This window comes from Mastomys coucha, unplaced genomic scaffold, assembly GCF_008632895.1.
Source record: "Mastomys coucha isolate ucsf_1 unplaced genomic scaffold, UCSF_Mcou_1 pScaffold6, whole genome shotgun sequence".
Taxonomy (NCBI): domain Eukaryota; kingdom Metazoa; phylum Chordata; class Mammalia; order Rodentia; family Muridae; genus Mastomys; species Mastomys coucha.
The window spans coordinates 44,411,662-44,430,852 of record NW_022196912.1 but is presented as its reverse complement, the minus strand read 5'-3'; the positions used below and the strand labels follow the sequence as shown (position 1 = coordinate 44,430,852).

The 19,191-nt window shown below is 48.0% G+C and overlaps 1 protein-coding gene across 8 annotated transcripts in view; it reads left to right on the top strand.

Moving 5' to 3' along the window:
- Positions 1 to 19,191, top strand: part of Trappc12 (trafficking protein particle complex 12) — a 64,824-nt gene that overhangs the window by 34,402 nt on the left and 11,231 nt on the right. For 7 of the 8 annotated variants that reach the window (XM_031357250.1, XM_031357248.1, XM_031357244.1 and 4 more), the window contains 2 exons: positions 7,831 to 7,943; positions 17,029 to 17,101. In XM_031357250.1, coding sequence (XP_031213110.1) covers positions 7,831 to 7,943; positions 17,029 to 17,101 — 186 coding nt within the window. Of the gene's footprint in view, positions 1 to 7,830; positions 7,944 to 9,572; positions 9,888 to 17,028; positions 17,102 to 19,191 lie in introns of those variants that run through there. The other variant, XM_031357251.1, reaches the window with a different exon arrangement.

The following is a 19,191-nucleotide window of genomic DNA, read 5'->3' as shown; positions in this document are numbered from 1 at the left end:
AAAAAAAAAAAAACAAGAATAGCTATTTTCCTGAAAGCATAAGCATTTGTTCAGTCCATCTCTGCCGTAGTCTGCCTTAGCCTCAAGGCTAGCAACTGGTTTCAATGGAGTTTTGTCTGTGACCAACAAAGCATAGAATGTGAACCACAGAGTCTCATCTCTCACTGGCACCAAGCTACTAAGCCCATAAGCACATAGCTGCACAAAGGCTCTGGGCTCTTCCTGGTGACATTCTTGAGAAATGCAGATGCAAAATTACTATTTCATTGCAGTGGCTTCTGAGCACTTGACAGCTGGTGGAGGACAGTCTAAAAAGCAGGTGTTTCCTGTGGGAGTGATAAAAAGCTCAGCTCCCCTGGGCTTCTGCCACACTGTCCTGCTGCTCAGTGTCATCAGGTCTCCTGGCCAATAATGCACATTCCTCTGCGAAGACTTTCCAAGGAACAAGCCTCCTTGAAAAATAGCAACATGTTTAAGTGCAGGCGTAGAGTGGCCTGTTGTTGCTGTCCAGGCTACGGCAGTGTCTCTCAGCAGATACACAGCTTGAAGAGCATTCAGATACACAACATACAGATGTGCCACCTGAAGAGCAGGCAGATTTGCAGCCTGAAAAGCATTCAGATCTGTAGCCTGTAGAGCATGCATATGTGCTGCCTGAAAAGCAGGCAAGCATGCAGGCTGAAGAGCATGCAGATATGCAGCCTATATTCTGCTTCTTCCTGAAATTAAATGGCACCTGAATGTGGATGACGAGGAGACAGGAGCTGCGCATCATTAAGCAGCTAATTCGAATTATGAAATGGACATATATCACACATGCTCAAGTGTTAACATGCATTCACGGTGATAGGCTGGACGCTGGCTAATGCTGCTTATCATTTTGTGGCATTACAAGCATAAATGTAAGAATTTGATTCATTCATTTCATTTTAGCTCACAATATATAAGCTAAGCAAACCATTAAAATGTGCTTTTAAAAGGGGGTTATAGTAATACAAACAAATAAATAACTTTTATGGATGAGCTTTAATATATTTCATTTACGATTGGGTATAATTTGTAGCAATTCATGACATTCATAACAAGACTTGATGAACTGTGTGTGGAGCTAATGAGGTTGAGTTTGTTTGTTTTTCTTTCATAAAAGGGACAATGCTGTGTTTGATATATTTCTAGGACATTTAAGCAGTTTCTATCCAATGTTCAGCTGTTCTGCAAGCCCCGTTGGCTTTGTCCTCTGACCCTTAGCCCACTTGGTCTACTGTGCAGAGTCCTCTTCTTGCTCATGGGAGCAGCAAGAATAGCCCCAACATTCACAGTGTCCTGCCTTCTGCCCTCTGCCCTCTGCCCTCTGCCCTCTGCCCTCTGCCCTCTGCCCTCTGAGCCTGCTCTCCAACCACAATCACAGCTCTTTCCCTGCCAAGGTTGTTTGCCCCTCCCCAGCACTGAGGGCCCATGAATTCAACTCCCGTTCCCAGTCCTGCCCCCTCCTAAAATCCATTCCAACCAGGAGCTCCCATGCTTCCAGGTCCAGGGGTTACATGCTCATACATATTCAGTGAACATGCTTGCTGTCTGTGTCAGGAGTTTGTCTTTCTTGGTTTGGGAAAACCACTTTCCCTGCATTGCTAAAATTCCTTCCTGGGAAGAGATTGAAATATGTGTCCCTCCTCCTAAGGTCCCAAGGACACAGAGTCCCGATCCCACTGGTTCATCCTGAGGAACCAGTGTGTTTACTGCAGTTCTCTCTTGTAAGTATAGGGGAGGGACCTACAAGGGCACAGGTGCTCCTCTGCCCAACAGGCTGCACAGAAAGCCTTTACCCAGCCGGGATGAGGGCTTCCCCCAGCTACATAGAGGGAGCCCCCTCCTCTACTCTTCTCTAGCCTGCATTCTCTAGACCCTTCCTGAGCTTGTATGTATTCACTCGGAGTTTCATTTAACAGGTGGTGGGGATTGGCTGGAAAGTCAGGGAAGGGTCTCCTGACCTCATCCTTCATGATAGGTTGTAAATAGTCAGCGAGCCCAATGGGGACAATCCTTCTGGAAGAGGACACAGCTGAACTCCCCCAGGATGCCGACCACTTGGCTCAAGAGCATGAGCACTGTACAGCTCTGCCCTAAGGCACAGTTTAGCCTCTTTTCAGTGCAAAGTTCCTACGAAGATTGGTGTAGGCATCGTTGCACATTTCTCTGTGTGAACATCTATGGGATTCTCCAAGGTCTGAGTTAAAAGTGGTTTTGCTAAAGCCTCTTGTGCCAGAGTTTTCAGTTTAGTAAGAAGCCAGATTGCTGTCAAAACATCCCTGTGCCCTCCTTTCCTTCCCGGCAGCAATATGTGTTTTCTTTCCCTACTCAAGTCAGCAGCATGGTGGAATAACTTGCTGGGCCTGCAGCCCCACCTGTTGGTCTTACTCTTCTCCTGACTCCTGTTCTGTGGGGCTTCCTCCCAGGGGCTCACTCTCACATAGGCTTCATTTCCTGTTGCTCATTTATTGATGTTCTTTCCAGTGTTATGAACATTTAACCCTCTGTTAGTAATTTTGTTCTAGTCCCACTTCCGGCCATATTTATTTCATATATGTGGGTACACTGTCACTGTCTTCAGACACAGCTGAAGACGGCATTGGATCCCTGTTACAGATGATTGTGAGCTACTGTGTGGTTGCTGGGAATTGAACTTAGGAGCAGTGGGTGCTCTTACCCACTGAGCCATCTCTCCAAACCTGCTTTGTTAGTAATTTTAAAAGGAGCCTCTCTGATTCTAGGGAGGATAATGTCCAGGCCTGCAGAAGGGCGCTCTGATTTCAAAGCCCAGCTTAGCCTTTTTGTTTGGCAGCAACTACTGGTGACCTCAATGTATACTATACCTAAGTCATAGCCATAGGCATCCTGGCTGTGTTGTTGGGATCAGACTAGGAATTGAGGCACATGAAGACATGGACCAGAGAACTTTCTGGAATGTATTTTTTTTTAACTGACACCTTCTTTTAAAGATTGATTTATTTTATGTATATTAGTGCACTGTCCTGTCACTTGTCTCCAACACACCAGAAGAGAGCATCAGATCCCATTACAGATGAGACACCATGTGGTTGCTGGGAATTGAACTCAGGACCTTTGGAAGAACAGTCATTGCTCTTAACCGCTGAGCGATCTCTTCAGCCTCTGGAATATTTCCTTAACTAAGCCACAGCACACAGCTGCTCTCGATATCACCTGGACAGTAGCATAGCTCCAGGTACATGAATAGTATTCCCCAGTGGCTATGGACAGCTGTTGACAGCTGCACAGGTACCTTGCTCTCTGTGGAGGCCTGCTATTCTCCCTCCTTCAAGTCCACTTACCACTTTTTCCTTCTCCAACAAAAGGAAACAGGATGTATAGTTAGCTTGACACATGTTCCTGTGGAATCTTCTGCCTCGAAATGTTTTGGGCCCAGAGTCAGCCAACCCTATGACCCCAGATTTGTCTCAGCTATCCACTGCTACCTGTGTACTCCCAGGGGGTGTCGCACCCTCCCCAGGAGACATCTGCCACCCCACCCCTAGCATGGAGGGATGAAACAAAGGGATCAGGTTATACACTGGGCACTAAGGATTATTTTGATTTTGTCTGTTTGTCTGTAATGTTCGGGACAGAACAACTGCTCTTAGCGACTTAAGATCCCTTTCCCAACCCTGTTCTCTGTTTGGCATTAAGAACCTTTCTTGTGCCTTCTGGGTGCCTTCTGGGTTTTATTTTCTTTTAATTAACTTGGTTTTTGTTTTGTGATACACTAAAGCAGGTTGTCTCCAAGCACAGGGTTTGTGTTCAGGTGTTGACAGGAGCTGCGTCCCCGGATAGTATCAGTAGCTTGCTCACTGCATTCTTGAAGTAGCACTGCGCGCTGGTGTGGTGCAGCATGTGTGGCACAGTTTTAACTGATGACCTGCCACTGACTTGTGATTAACAGTCAATCGTGATTTCCAGGGAGCTCACTCTGCTGTGTGCATGTGTTGGGTTTCTGTCTTCCAAGAAGTGAAATGCCTGCACACCACCACTTTCAGTCTGTTCAGAGCCCTCTCTGTGGGAAGCAAAGGCTTGCCATGGCTCAAGTTTGGAGTTTTCATGGCACTGCTTATCTTTCCATGGTCCCTTCCCGGGCAGTGCAATGAAGGGTATGAGGGAAAAGATCTCACACGAGAAAGAAAACACATTTTCATTATCTCAGTCTCATTTTCACCTGTCTCAGCGCCGCTACAAGTTGTGGTCGGTGTGTTTGGTTAGGGTTGCAGGATCTGCCATAATGCTGTAGAAACTCACTTCCAAACTTAGGCCTGAGGACAGACCACCCTCACATCATCGAACCAGATGTACAGACTCTTAAATTAACTGGGTGCTAAGTTTCTGTCCTCCCTGCTGCCATCTGCTCCTCGAAATTGTCACTCAGTCTTCCCTTGCTCCCTCCAATACCTGCAGCTCACAGGTCTCCTTCTCAAGCTCAACTCTGAATCTTTTATATCCACACAAAACCTGACATGGCTGCTCAGAATTAAATGCGCAGCATAATATTGTAAACATCTGGAATTTCATTCTTTACTGCAAAATCAGTTTACCTCCCACAGCTAACATGTTACGCTGACGTTAGATTTAGATTTATAGTTCACATTTCTCTGCCTGAACTCCTGAGTACCAAGAAGGATGTCCTCCTCCTGTGAACTCCTGAGTACCAAGAAGGATGTCCTCCTCCTGCTTCCTGCAGCTTTCTGTTTCCCCAACACTTGCTACAGTTGAGAAGCCACTTGGAGCGCTACCTAGGTTGGATGACCTAGTCCATTTTTTTGTTTTGTTTTGGTTTTGGTTTTTTGTTGTTGTTGTTTTGTTTTTGGTTTGTTTGTTTTTCAAGACAGGGTTTTCTCTGTATAGCCTTGGTTATCCTGGAACTCACTCTGTAGACCAGGCTGGCCTCCGAACTCAGAAATCTGCCTGCCTCTGCCTCCCAAGTGCTGGGATTAAAGGCGTGTGCCACCACGGCCCGGCCTGTGTTTCTTATCACCCTACCTCCATCTAAAAGTTTGATCAGATTGACCACGTAAATAATAATATTTGCTCTAGGATATTTTTTGTTTGTGTACCAACGTAGCATTAGGTAGAAGATGTCTTCACAGGGTTGAGAATAGTGTGTGTCCTTGAACACTCAACACACAACGGTGTCTCAGCAGAGGAGCTTCTCAAGGAGACTGATGGATGATCAGTATCCCCATAGCTGCCAACCCGCTCCCCCTGATGATGGAGAGGAGGATGCCAGGAGAGGTAGGAAGGGAAGAGGGTGTCCAGGGTCACCTGATGGATCATTGAATCTAGTCAAGTGTCCCTATTACAAAAATGAAAGAGGAAGGCTGCCAACCTCTGGGTCTGTGCCTCTGGGAAGGAAGAGGCCACAGTGGGACTCTCCCCACATGCTTTCTGTTGCTGGTGGCAACCATACACATAGCACTGCGGATATGCCAGCAAGTTCAGCTGTACCACTGCCCCACTTGCCAGGAGCTGCCCCCCTCGGAGAACAGTAGTGACCCACAGAGGTCACTCCGGTACGGCTCTCTGCTTTCATTTTTCAGTGCACATGCTAAGGCCTAACAGATTTCTAGCACATTTTTCCTTGACTTTCCACAATAGTGGTCTAGATCTTCAACACTGCAGGGGACTATCTGAAATAAATTTTGAAGTAGTGTTTTTATTTAATGTGTTCTTTCTTCTTTTTTTCACCACCACCACCACCCCAGCCTCATTTAATATTTTTTAAACAATTAATGAGAATACTCCTACAGTATTCATGTCAACCTAGATTTAGGCAGGTCCCGACTGTACATGGGAGTCATACACACACACACACACGATTAACAAGGAAGACTAGGGTCTTTTTACAGATTTTGACTGGCCAGGCTTTGTTGTACTGGGTAGCCAAACTGCACATGAAGGATGCTAAAATTCCCAGCAGCTGAGACTGGCAAGCTCATCCATACTTGGGAAGTGTGATGATTTGATCTGGGCACTTGAATGCCTGGGGCCAGGTGGTGCTGCTGCTGGGGGTTGGGGGGTGAGGGGACGTGTAGCCTTTCTGAGGGAAGTGACCAGGGGCCTCTACTTGGTTCTTAAAACTTGCCATGTAGCTTGTAAGTTAAATCTCTGTACTTAGCATGGGACTGACAGATGGTATTTCCCCAGCTGTTCTTGATTCTAGACCCTCCTGCTCTCCTGTTCAGCTCCCATCTCTTTCACATGCAGCCACATGCCTTTCTCCTGATGGGCAGCCCTGAAGACTCTAACCTGGAGGAACCCTCTTCTCTGCAAGCAAACCCATGAGCAGAAGGAAGCATTTTCCTGCTCCAGCTCCACTCTGTGCCAAGCTAGCAGGAGGCCAGGATGGAGAGATGGCCTTGCTGGGATGTCCGGCCCTTCTCTGGCATCCTCAGGGACACCTCCTGAACCCTGTTCTCTGAGCCCAGGATAGGGAGGTCCCCTCACTGAGCTATCTGCCCCCTCTCTGGCATCGCCAGGAGCACCTCCAGAGCCAGTTGGCAGCCCTCCCTGCTGGGAAATACAAGCTAACCCACTGTCTTAGTCAATGTTTGATACCATGACCAAGGCAACTCTTATAAAAGAAAGCATTTCATTGGGGGCTGGCTTACAGTTTCTGAGGGTTATTTCATTATCATCATGGAGAGGACCATGACCATGCAGGTAGGCTGAGAATCTCATCTTGAATGGGGGGTTGGGGGCGGGGAACCGGACAGGCCTTACTGAGCTTTTAAAACATCAAAGTCCACCCTTCCTCAACAAGGCCTCACCTCCTAATCCTTGTAATCCTTTAAAGCCACTCCCTGGTGACTAAGCATTCAAATGTATGAGCTTATGGGGGCATTCTTACTCAGAGCACCACATTCACTCTCTGCTCACGCTCACACTCTGGCCTGCTGCAGTAAAGTACTCTGTCACAGCTTTCATTGGTGGTCATTTGGTATCTGCTACTGAATTCATTTGTAAGAACCTCTGTGGTTGCTGGCAATAGTGGTAACATCTGGTCTCCCTTGGTAATTGCCTAGGTATGTAAGATGTGACTTAGCAGAGAAAACCAGCTTGCATTCTACAGCTAAACCAAAAATCAAAGGGCTTCTCTTCTTTTTTTTTTTTTTTTTTTTTTTTTTTTTTTTTTTTTTTTTTTTTTGGTTTTTTTTTTTTTGGTTTTTCGAGACAGGGTTTCTCTGTGTGCCCTCAAACTCAGAAATCCACCTGCCTCTGCCTCCCAAGTGCTAGGATTAAAAGCGTACGCCACCACTGCCTGGCAGGGCTTCTCTTCTTGCTTCCACTGCAACACCTGTGTGCTGGCTAGGGTTTTGTCAGCTATACAACCTAGAGTTTCTTGGGAAACAGGGAACCTTAGTTGAGAAATGATCCTACCAGATCGGCCTGTGGGCAAGTCTGTGAAGCACTTTCTTGATTGATACTTGATTTGGGAGGACCCAGGTCATTGGGGCCTTTGCTACTTCTGGGTAGGTGGTCCTGGATGATATAAGAAGCAAGCCAGTAAGTAGCGCTGGTCCACGGCCTCTGAATCAGTGGCTGCCTCCAGGTTCCTGCCTTGAGTTTCTGCTCTGACTTCCCTGGATGATGGACTACATGCTATAAGGTGTAATATGCTTTTCCCCCTAGTTACTTTTTGGTCATAGTGTTTTATCACAGCAATAGAAACCGTAACTAAAACACCCTGTAAATGCCTCCCTCCTCTGTACAGTCAGGAAACACACATCCATAGCAAGTTCATTAAAGTATCTCTGGTTTCTACTCTAGGATCCATGGTCCCCTTTTCAATGCGTATTCTGCATGCTGAACTACAGCAGTATCTGGGGAACCCACAGGAGTCCCTGGACCGATTACACAGGGTCAAGACCGTCTGCAGCAAGGTAACTGTCATGATACTCAGTCCGCTGCCTCTCAGCATTCACACCACAGCGTTCTCCACCCGTCCACCAGGGAGACTGTCTCACTTCTTCCTCATACACAAGGTTCTGAAATAGTGTCACCATGCTGTCCATACCTTAAGTGTTTTACAAAGGCTAGAGGCTGGGTTGGGGCAGAGCAACTGTGAGCCGGTTTGCCCAGATGAACCTTTCCTGTCTGAAAGACTCACAAGGAATGGACAGTCTGTATATGTTCTGCATGCCTAGCGTAGATCAGGGCGATGCTCTTAGGCAGCATCCTGCTATACGGAGACATCACTTACTTTTCACAAAGGAGTCCAGGGTTGGTTTTCTTTATTGCCTTTGAGTCACTTGGTGACTTTGCCTGTCTGGTTTAAACGGGATCACGTGTGCCATGCTCTCATGACACAGAAGCCCTTGGCTGTCACTGTCTGCAGACGGCCTGTCTTCTGCTTTCTATGCCTCCCTTTCTGGCTCTGCAGACTGTCTGTTCCTCCAGGTCTCACCAGAGTTTTGCAAACTGATTGGGAAAAGAACCCACACAGCAGAGACATTCCTAAGAGCCATTTGCATAAATAGGGGTAATCCATAAACAGTAAAGTACAATTAGCTTGAGGTTAATTTCATTTGCCAATGCAGATGCACCACTGCTACTCCACAATCCCAGGTAGATTTAGCTTTGGGGTGCCAGGTAGAAAGGTTTCCTTAGAGCCTCTGTTGCAGCAGATGAGACTCTTGTCTCATGCACTCAGAAAAAGAGGCGCGTGGGCTGTGAGTGTGGCCCGCTTCTCTGCTGATGGCTGACAAGACAGCGTGAGAGCTCTGTTCCAGGAAGGGTTGGTGTCTTTGCTAAAAGGGGTTTCTGACAGATGGGCGCACTTGGGCTTGCTGCTTTACAGTAGACAAAGTTAGAAATACAGGACAACAGCCACCACCATCCGCTCATTGCGGGCTCAGACAGGCCAGCCGTCAGCCCCTGATTGCTTCTGCCCGCTGCTGGCGCTCCCTGATCCAGATGCTTCCCTTGCTCCACTTTCCTACTGCTCCTGCAGAGAGCAAATTAATTGTGACTTAATCAGAGAAGATGAGGCATTCAGCAAGCCATTTAAAGAAGTAGAAAGAAAGGCTGGGCAGTGGTGGTGCATGCCTTTAATCCCAGCCTGGTCTACAGGTCTATACAGAGAAATCCTGTCTCAAAAAAAAAAACCAAAAAACAAAAAGAGAGGCAGAGGGGAGGGAGAGAGAGAGAAGTAGAAAGAGGGAATGAGGACCACTTCCTCCCTCTGGGCTGCAGACACACACCCTGCCCTCGAGGCTCATGCTCCTGCCCCATGTCTACCCAGAGCAAACTGCCCTCAGTGAAGGAGCTAGAACTTCCATAAGCTGGGTTTGCAGGATCGCTGCCCTGGTGGGGCTCACAGTGAGAAACCTCTGACTGGTACCATTACAAATCCCAGAGCATGGACAATAAAGCCATTGGGCACTGTCGCAGCTATATGGAATCTTGGTACACTGAAGGGCTAAAAAGGGACCCATGAGAGCCCAGAGAAAACTGGTCTTTCGCTAAGAAAAATGTCTTCCGTTCAGTCCTCTTTGCCTTTCTTTTCTCAGCACATACATCCCCTCAGACAGATCGGAGTAGAAAGAAAAGCACACGTACCCTTTGCAAGGTGTGGAGGTCCTAGAGGCAGTGACAGGAGGACATCTGGAGTCACACCAACTAGGTGGGAACATCCATCTGTACTTCCTGACCAGAGCTGGCCTGCTGTGCTGAGCAAGCTGCCAGTGACCTGCGCTCCTGACCACTCAGGGCTGGAGCAGTGGGAGTGTTTAATAATCCTTGAAGTGCCCAAGAACACTGAGAACCCTCCTCCCTGTGGGAAGCCTCCCTTCCAGAAGGCCCCCAGGTAGCGATGGTAAAGACAGGGAGGCCTACCTGTTGGTCAGAACCAAAGAGGGTCCTTGAGTGGGTGTTAGTCTCGTGTGTGTGTGTGTGTGTGTGTGTGTGTGTGTGTGTGTGTGTGTGTGCGCCGAAGCCTCATGACTACAACATGCCTCGCTCCTGCAGGCCAAAGCCCCAGCCCAGAGAGGTGTGCAGCAAGTTAGGACACCTGCCCAGCCACCTCCTCAGGTATCTGGGCCTTTTTAAGTACTGTGGCAAGCAAGTGGTAGTGGCTGTACACAGAGTCGAGCAGGGTGCCAAAGTCACTTCAGACATCATTCTGCCTTGGACAAATGGCCTTCCTGTGCTGTGGGTGTGCAGTGAAAATTGTCCACATTTTAGGAGTGGAGTCTGTTATCCAGATCCAGCCCAGTATGTGCCCAGGGCTCGGGATCTAGAAGAATCCCTCGGCTTTAGGGAGCCTCCTCGGCAAAGAAACTGCCAAGTCAGGAGCCCTCTCTTCCAGCCCCATGCTTCACCTTCATTTTTTCCTCCCAAAGCCTGCCCACTCAGTTCCAAGTACCTCTTTCCATGACTGAACTTGATTACAGTGGTGAGCTCCTAAGACACCCAGTGAGGGATACATTTCAGGCTGTGCAGATTGAATGAACTGAAATCCTAAAGTGTTTCAGCTCACTGCCCCTCATGGGAAGCTCTAAATTGAAAGTGGTACAAGGTAACCTTGACTCAGCTGCATGCTTGTGATCAGCTGCTACCACGCAAATTAGTCTATGGCTTAAAGCAGTTTCTTTTATGTTGATTAGTGGGTTAGTTGCGCCTGTTGCTAGGTCTGGGCACTGTATTTTTTTTTTTTTAAGATTTATTTTTTTGTTTGTTTGTTTATATGAGTCCACTGTAGCTGTCTTCAGACACACCAGAAGACGGCGTCAGATCCCATTATAGATGGTTGTGAGCCACCATGTTGTTGCTGGGAATTGAAGTCAGGACCTCTGAAAGAGTAGCCAGTGCTCTTAACCACTGAACCATCTCTCCAGCCCCTGGGCACTGTATTTTGATGCATGCAAATACAGCCTCCTTCAGCAACCCTTTGCCTAACTCTAACACTGCCCTACATTCAGATCTTCTAACTTCCACCAGGGGAGCAAACAGGCCATTGTGCCCTCCACTCCCACGGTTCTCTCCTCCCCACCACCACTCGGCTGTGTGCAGCTGCCACATGGCCCCTGTCCACTCATCTTTGGAGTGGGCAGCACTGCAGCAGCTTGGCACCCATGGGGCAGACAGTTATCATTCCCTTTGACTGTAGAATTGCTGGATCATGCGTTACCATGAAAACGCAGGAGACAGAAGTTGTTGGGAGGAAACCAGCTTGTTCAGGGTAGGCCCTGAAGGAGACAGAGCCTTCAGGTTTCTCTCAATGGGTGGGAAGAGCTGCAGAGGAGATGGGTCTGGGTTACAAGAGCCTGAAGGGACTCTAGGCATCTCCAGCATGGCTCTGGCAGGCCTTACCCTTCCCTGACCCACTCTGCCTTGGTTAAAACCTTAGGCTACTTTCCTAAAGCTAGCCATCAAGATCTGTAGTTTCCTTATTTAGCCACTTCTCCTGAGGCTGACTACCAAGGTCCAGCTATCAGTGTATTGAAGTCCCACAATCAACCCCCCTCTTTGGCCACCTTAATTAACATCCCCGATTAAAATTAAACACCTCATCCTAACATAGAGTTTTTCCTTTCCCCGTTTTAAACTGCCATTTGCCTGTGGGCCACAGCTGTGTCCTCTCTATCCACAGGCAATCATTTGTCCTCCAGGACAAATATCCCTCCTCCCCCTCTTCCTTGCCTCTTTTCTCCTGTCTTCCCATTTCTTTCCCCTTCTCTCTTGTCCTCTATCTCCTGTCCCTCATCCCTGCTCTCTGTCCCTCTGGAGCAAATAAATCTCCTTGATACAGAGAACTTGGCCTTGGGTGCCTTGAGCCAACTTCGAGATCCCAGTGCGCATGCTGGGTAGGACCTCTCCAGAGACCTTTGCCACCTAAAAGTTCTCCTGGGTCTTGCTCTGAGGCCAGCATCTGCATTTTCCCCTCAGGTCAAAGCAGTTACTTCTCTGTGAGATGATCTCTTAAAGTGAGGGGAACAGGGACCTCACAGAGTCCTTAGAAAGGGAGAGATTGGATGTGGAGGGAGACAGAAGTAAGCCAGATCAGGGGAAAGATGGAGGAGAGAAGTCAGACCAGGGTCCCCCAAAAGGATGTCACTCCTTCCAAACAAGTTTGTCAACCTGGACATTTCCACCTGTGATGTTCAGCAGGGTAGTTCTGTTTTCAGGGTATTTAAAGGACTTAACACCTTTTTTTTCCAGTGGTCATGATAATGGATTTAGGGCAGGAACTCCCAAGCATGATAATGGATTTAGGGCAGGAAGTCCCAAGGGACTGGGCTTAGGCACCCATCCTGGAAAGCCGCTCAAAGAAACTAGTGATAAAGCCAGAAATGGAGCCTTATTAACACTGTGACCATACCAAGAGGAGCAGTGTTCATGTCCTTAAGTCCGTCTTTAAAGTGGCCTCTGTTAGCAGCACAGAGAAGCCAAGGTGAGCATGTGGTTCCATAGCGGCAGGCCAGGTAGTTGGTGGCCCACTTGGTATCACCTGGGGTCAGTGCCTCATTAGCATGCACCAGGTATTTCTGGGCACAAGAGGTTCCCTGTCAAAGGGGAGTCCTGGTCGTTTGTTAACAGGATCTGTTGGTGGCTCTTTTCTCTCAGAACTGAGAATATGTCACTCCATTCCCTCCCTCCCTCCCTCCCTCCTGGTCTGTAAGACAGTCACAGCTCTGAGATGTCACTGCACCCACAGGTTTCCATCCGGCTCCACTGCACCTCAAGTGGGCTGCTATGTAGTGCCCTCATACCTGTCCAGCATCACTGTTTGTTCAAAAGAAGCCCCACTCCCTGCTTGCAAGTTCTCATGTGTCATGTGGCACCCAACTCCCTCCCAAAAGAGAGGAAGGAGCGCAGAGCATCCATGCCCTGTCCTTGAAGTCTCAGTGTCACCTTCACCTGTTTGAGACAGTGTTGTTGCCCTGTCGGCCAAGATGTGTCGTTCTAAAGGATGGGCCTCAGGGGAACCCTGTCCTCTGTTCCTTCTCCCAAACATTCAGTTGATGTGCCTGAAACCTGGTGTGAGCCCATGACTCTAAGAGGAGCCTAGGGTCAGGTGTCTGGAGACACCGCTCCCAGTGGCCTCAGTGTAGCTTCACTGCAGCCGCAGCTCTTGCCTTCCTCCACAGCATCCCGCACAGCCTGCTGAGAAAGCTCCCACAAGTTCCAGAGACCCACTTACTACTTAGCAGTCAGCAAGCATTAGCCTCATTGCTCCCAGATCACGCATTTCCAACCCTTTTATATTTGTTACAAGGATGAAGGCAGAAAAAAAGACCACAGGAAAAATCTGAGGTGGCAGAGCAGTTTTAATTTTTTTTAATTTCTTGTTGCTGTTCCATGTAATTAATTTCCCCTCGGCACTTTTAAAGTTTACAAAACACTATAAGTACATTCTCCATGGAGTCCCACAATCTGTAATGCAGACGAGAACAGTGTGTTGGGGTGTCCAGGTAAGAAACAGACATTAGAGATGATAAGCCTAAGTCAGCCTGGACCTGAAGCGGCATCTCACGGTGCCTGGAGTTACCACTGTGGCTGTGTCTCAGTCCACCAAGGGCAGGAAGGGGTGAGGGATGAGGAACCGATTGTGTTCTGGACTGACAATGTCATGTCCGTGATTCTCTGTAGTCTACAGGACAGCTCCCTGAGGTGAGGGTGAGCTGTGCAGCCCTTTCTGCCCAGACACCCTACTCACCCATGGGAACACACATTCTCCTTTGTGTCCACTCGACTGTGTGATTACTCAGTCCTATCTAGTCACTCTGCACTGTGAAGTGCCTATCCTGTGAGGTCACTGTCCCATGTTGTCATTTCGCTCTGCATTTTGCTCTTTACAAGGTGTTGTCTCAGAAAAGATTTGGGTCACATATGGTATGCAACAAAGTCCTAACTAATTGGGTGCCCAAAGGAAGAGGAACACTTGAACCCATGAGTTCAAAACCAGCCTAAGACAGACTGTGAGACCTGTTTTGAGAGAAGGAAAGGATTTCTTTCACCCCTACCAAATTCTAATGGATTTAGGGCAGGAACTCCAAGGGTCTAGGCTCAGGCACCTATCCTGGAAAGCCACTCAAAGAACCTAGACAACACCTTCCCTTTTCTTAATACAAAATGAGCTATCCTTGAGCTGGAGAGATGGCTCAGCAGTTAAGAGCACTGACTGTTCTTCCGAAGGTGCTGAGTTCAAATTCCGCGAACCATGGTGGCTCACAACCATCTGTAATCAAATCTGATGCCCTCTTCTGAGGTGTCTGAAGACAGCTACGGTATACTTACAAAATGAGCTATCCTACTGACCTGTGGTCATAGCTTCAGTCTCCTACTTGAGAGCCATGATCTGGGTTTGCAGATTGCCTGCCTCTGTTGCATTGCTTGCCAGAACCTTTGGCTGAGTCTCCCCCATAGCTTCTCTGTGTCACCACCTGATTCTGGGTGTAGGAGGGTGGGGAGACAGGGGGGTGTGGCTTCTGGGCGAAGGAACAAATGAGACCCACACAACTGCAGACCCTGTGTCATCCCCAACAGAGGGATCATCCCCCATGGTGGTATCTTGGGTGTTAGCTACAATGAGCTCTATTTAAATTTGGCAAGAGATAAAAGAAATCTTTTCGCCTTCAGGTTTATCCAATAAAAATACAGTAGAAGTGCCAGCCATCCTCCTATAGACCTGATTCAAGGCAATATCATTCTGCCACCCATGCTTAATGGGATCTCTGCCTTCAGAGCATGTTCCAGAACATGGGAACATTGTGCCTGCTGAGTGGCGTCTAGCTGATACTTGATCTCTGGCTTTGGTTCCAGGGCAAGATGGACCTGTGGGTGGAGATGCAGGCACACCATATTCACAAGTTCAGCCTTTCCCTGCGGTGTCTATATTCTCTAAACGAGGGTCAGAAACCTGTGCTGAACTTGACCTTCTCACGTCTGTGGTCAGAACCTCGGGGAGCTGTCTTTCCCACTGGTGCTCAAGCCACTTAGTGGCCTGGGATAATGCAGACCCTGCTTTCCCAATTCACAGGGGTTGAGAAAGGCTGTAACCTGCTGGAGTCCCTCATGCAGTGTGGACAAGACATACGTTACTGTTCTTGAAAGTGCTGTGACCCGTGCCCAACACAAACCACTTTATGGTACAAAGGTTGCTTTGATTCATAGTCACTTGACCCCATGTGCTTTGGCAGAGCGTCACAGGAAGATTGTATGGCACAAGCAGTTCCCTTGGTAACATAAATGGCTGGGGAACCAAATGGTCCCAAGGACCTTTTCCTGCTACCTGCTTCCACCAGCCAAACCCTACTCTGAGATTTCTAGTACCTCTCAGTAGTGCCACCAGCTTAGGATGTGGGCATTAACCAATGGGGGGTGGGGGGGGGCGTCATTTCACATCCAAGCCATAACGCATATGAAAAAAAAAAGGACTCCCCAGACTGTCACAAGGCCAGGAGAGCCCAGAACAGGCAGTAGAATTCTTGGTGGCTCTGCCTTTGCCACCTCCACTGCCAGTAGCTTCCATTTGCGCCACCTCATACACTTCAGTGAGAAGTCCCTCCTTGTTCCCTGATTCTCTGCTGCTGCTCCTCTGAAGTGTCCTCTTCTCCTTCAGAGCCAGAACAGCAGGCAGATTCCACCCTCCCAGTGGGTGCTGGCTGAGTGTTCCAAGGCTCCATAGATACAGCCTTCCCCCAGCCCTGAATGCCTAGTACAGAGATCGGGTGTATTCTGACATACATGGGGTGGTAGGCTTGGAACACAGTTGTACACATAGATTCTCCACAGTCCTGAGACCCAGAGAACCGTCCCCTTTCCTGTTGTGTGTGGTTTTCTTTCTAGCTATAAATGCCAGCCTTTGTCCTAGTTCGCTGAGCTCTCGGACTCAGTCCTGAATGCTGGTGCCCTCTGCTGTCCCAGATCCCTGCCCTTTCTTCCTGGCTCCCTTCATTCCAGCCTGAGGGAATTAAGACTTTATTTCCTCGTCAGTTTCTGCCTTCATGATTACTTATCAGAAGACAAATTAGCTCAGGAATGCCATTTGACCTGATGTGATTTGGCTTGTTTCTCTCCAAGGTCACAGTCTTTAACCCTGTGTCTGTCCCCTGAATCTCTCAGAGGTCACAGCTGTGAGCCCCATGTGTTTTCTGACTCACATCCCACAGCTAATTGTTCTCTTGCTTATACAAAATAATGACTTTACAAAGGAGGAGGGTGCCCAGTGTGGCATGGATGAGTGGAGAAAGGACACTGGGGCTTCTTCCTGCCTACCTAGGAGTAGCCGCTGGGGTGATGTCACCCAGCCGGTGGTAAGAGGAAGGCAGGGTTTCCACAGAGCAGACTGAACCTTTTCCATTAACATTATCCCCAGCTTTCTCCTACACATAGTCTTTACTCTTAACACATATTCTCACCCTGCCCTTCAAAATAATAACAATAATAATAATAATAATAATAATAATAATAATAATAATAATAAATCTTTTCCCCATGTCACAGGGACCATAGCATTGCACAGGGACCATGTCACAGGGTTTTCTTTCATGGAAAATCCAAATACACATGAAACAATGGAAAGGTTTTAACCAAACAATAAAATCTATGCAAAGTGACAGTTTCACAGAATGGACCCAGTGCTGAAGGAAAGGCTGTAGGCTCAGTGGCACCCTGGAGGAAGGCGGGGCTGATGTTCCCACAGAAGTTGATCACTCTTGTGTGCAGCACAGCTGATGCTTTTCATGAAAAGAAAAACTGACCGCCCACTATGTTCAGTGTCTGAGAAGGCTCTATGAGTCTCCTAAGCCTGAATTCTACCTTCTGCCAGAGAGTAGGGCCTGCTTTTCTCGTCACCTCTGGGTAACTGCTAGACATCACAATGCAAAAGACTCGTCTCTGCGAACATTCCTTGCCTGACTGGTTTCTACCCAGAGAAATTTGCTGTGTCTGAAATATATGATGAGGACAGTATAGCCACAAATCCACTTACCATTTTGTTGTCCTTGTTTGAAATGACTACAGATCCTGGCCAACTTGGAGCAAGGCTTAGCTGAGGACGGTGGTCTGAGCAGCATCACCCAGGAGAGCAGGCAAGGTGAGCATTGCCCTTCTGTTAGCTGAACCCACCTCACTCAGGGATGCAAGGCTCAAGAGTACAGCTGGTCCTCACTCCTACCCAATAGTGAGTGGTCCCTTCACCCATTCCCCCTGTAGCATCTGCTCTGGGTAGATGAGAGGAAGAACATAGGGTTTTACCTAACGATGAGAAATACAAATGGGCTGAGCCCAGCCCAGCTTCTCGGCGTACTGGGGGCTTTTCATTTGCCAGGACAGATTTGCATAGCACAAGGGGAAGTGGGCCACAGTGTGAATTGTCAGTGCCTGAACATCCCCATCTTTCATGGTACCTTAGCAATCACCTATGGACACGTGGTGGACTGCAGGGGCAGATCAGCCTCTAAGAAGATCAGTCTCTTTCTATTTGCTGTAATGAAATACCCAAATCTGGTTCATTTATAAAGCACAGAATTGTGCTGGATTCACAATACTAGATTTGGAATGTCCATGAGATGGTGCTGGCATATGGTGAGGTTTTCTGCATTGTATAGGAAGTGGGCATCACATGATGAGACAAGAAAGCATCTTCTTAGCTCTGTTATAAAACCGCCAGTGAGGCTGGGCGGTGGTGGTGCACGCCTTTAATCCCAGCACTTGGGAGGCAGAGAGGCAGGTGGATTTCTGAGTTCGAGGCCAGCCTGGTCTACAAAGTGAGTTCCAGGACAGCCAGGGCTACTCAGAGAAACCCTGTCTCGAAAAACAAAAACAAAAAACAAAACAAAACAAAAAACCAAAAAACAAAAACCACCAGTGAGGCCAGGCACAGTGGCATACATTTTTAATCCCAGCTCTCGGGAGACAGAGGTAGGCAGATTTCTGTGAGTTCAAGGCCAGCCTGGTCTACAAGCGCGTTCCAGGACAGGCAGGGCTGTTATACAGAGAAATCCTGTCTCAAAAAAAACCCCAAAATAATAATAATTATAACAACAACAACAATAATAATATAATGATAATAATAGTTAATAAATAAAACCACCAATGCTATGATAAGACCTCACCTCAGGACTTTACCTAACCTCCTAATGCCTTTCCAAGGATCCCATTTCAGATACCATCAACATGTGGCTTTAGGGATGATATCCCCAGTACAGGAACTTTGTGTACACATTTCTACCATAGCAGTTATTCTGGCTACAGCATGCTGAATACAGTAGCAAAGAGCCAGTCCCTTTCAGAGCTTTCATGATTCCCTGGGTTTGAAGGGTCAGTTGTGTAGGTGTGCTATTTAGGTGATTGATATATAGTGTATTCATGTGTGGCAGTGTGTGTGTGTGTGTGTGTGTGTGTGTGTGTGTGTGTACGTTTACATGAGTATATCCTGCTGATAACTAGGCTCTGAGATCCAAAGATATGAACGTATCTGATGCAAGCAGTGTAGTCCCCAGCTCAGCTTTTATTCCTGATGATCTCAAGAACCATCAGTAAGCCCTCCCCTCACTTCAGATGTCTGTGAAGGGATCAGTCCAAGCACAGCAGGTTAGAGCCAGTTTGAAAACCAAAGAAGAGATGGTCAGTGAAGGTTCTGACCACGAACGAGATGGCTGGTATGAGATGTGGGCAGAGGTGCCCTGTTCACTTGTCTGCTGCATCCACAGCCGTGGGTACCGGACTTATCCTGTCTGCGAGTGAGGGTGCTTCTATCCTCTCATGGAGCACTTTTGTGTCCATCCTCAGCAAAGCCTGTGAAAAAGGCAGACCAGTGTCGTTCCCTTCTGAAACTAAAGGGAAGTGATCAGTTCCAGACTGTAGGGACTAAAACTGCCATCAGACCCAGCTTGCCCACAGCTGCTGGACACGACCGGGCTCTGTGCATGGGTCAGCAGATGTGCTGTGTCTACGTCAGATGTGCTCACAGGTGTAGGGTTGTGGCTTAGAAGTGGGCTCCTGATTACTGCTTGGTCTTCTGTCTGAGCTGGGCAATATTTCTTGCTGCATCTGTGCAGATGGTCTCTTATGGGAGCCCACTCTGGGCATCCCACTGACAACACTGTCTTCTGTCTCCAGTGCAGCATATGGTGAATTAAACATTCTTGGTGAGACCTGGTAAGGTTAGGTGGGGGCTCGGGG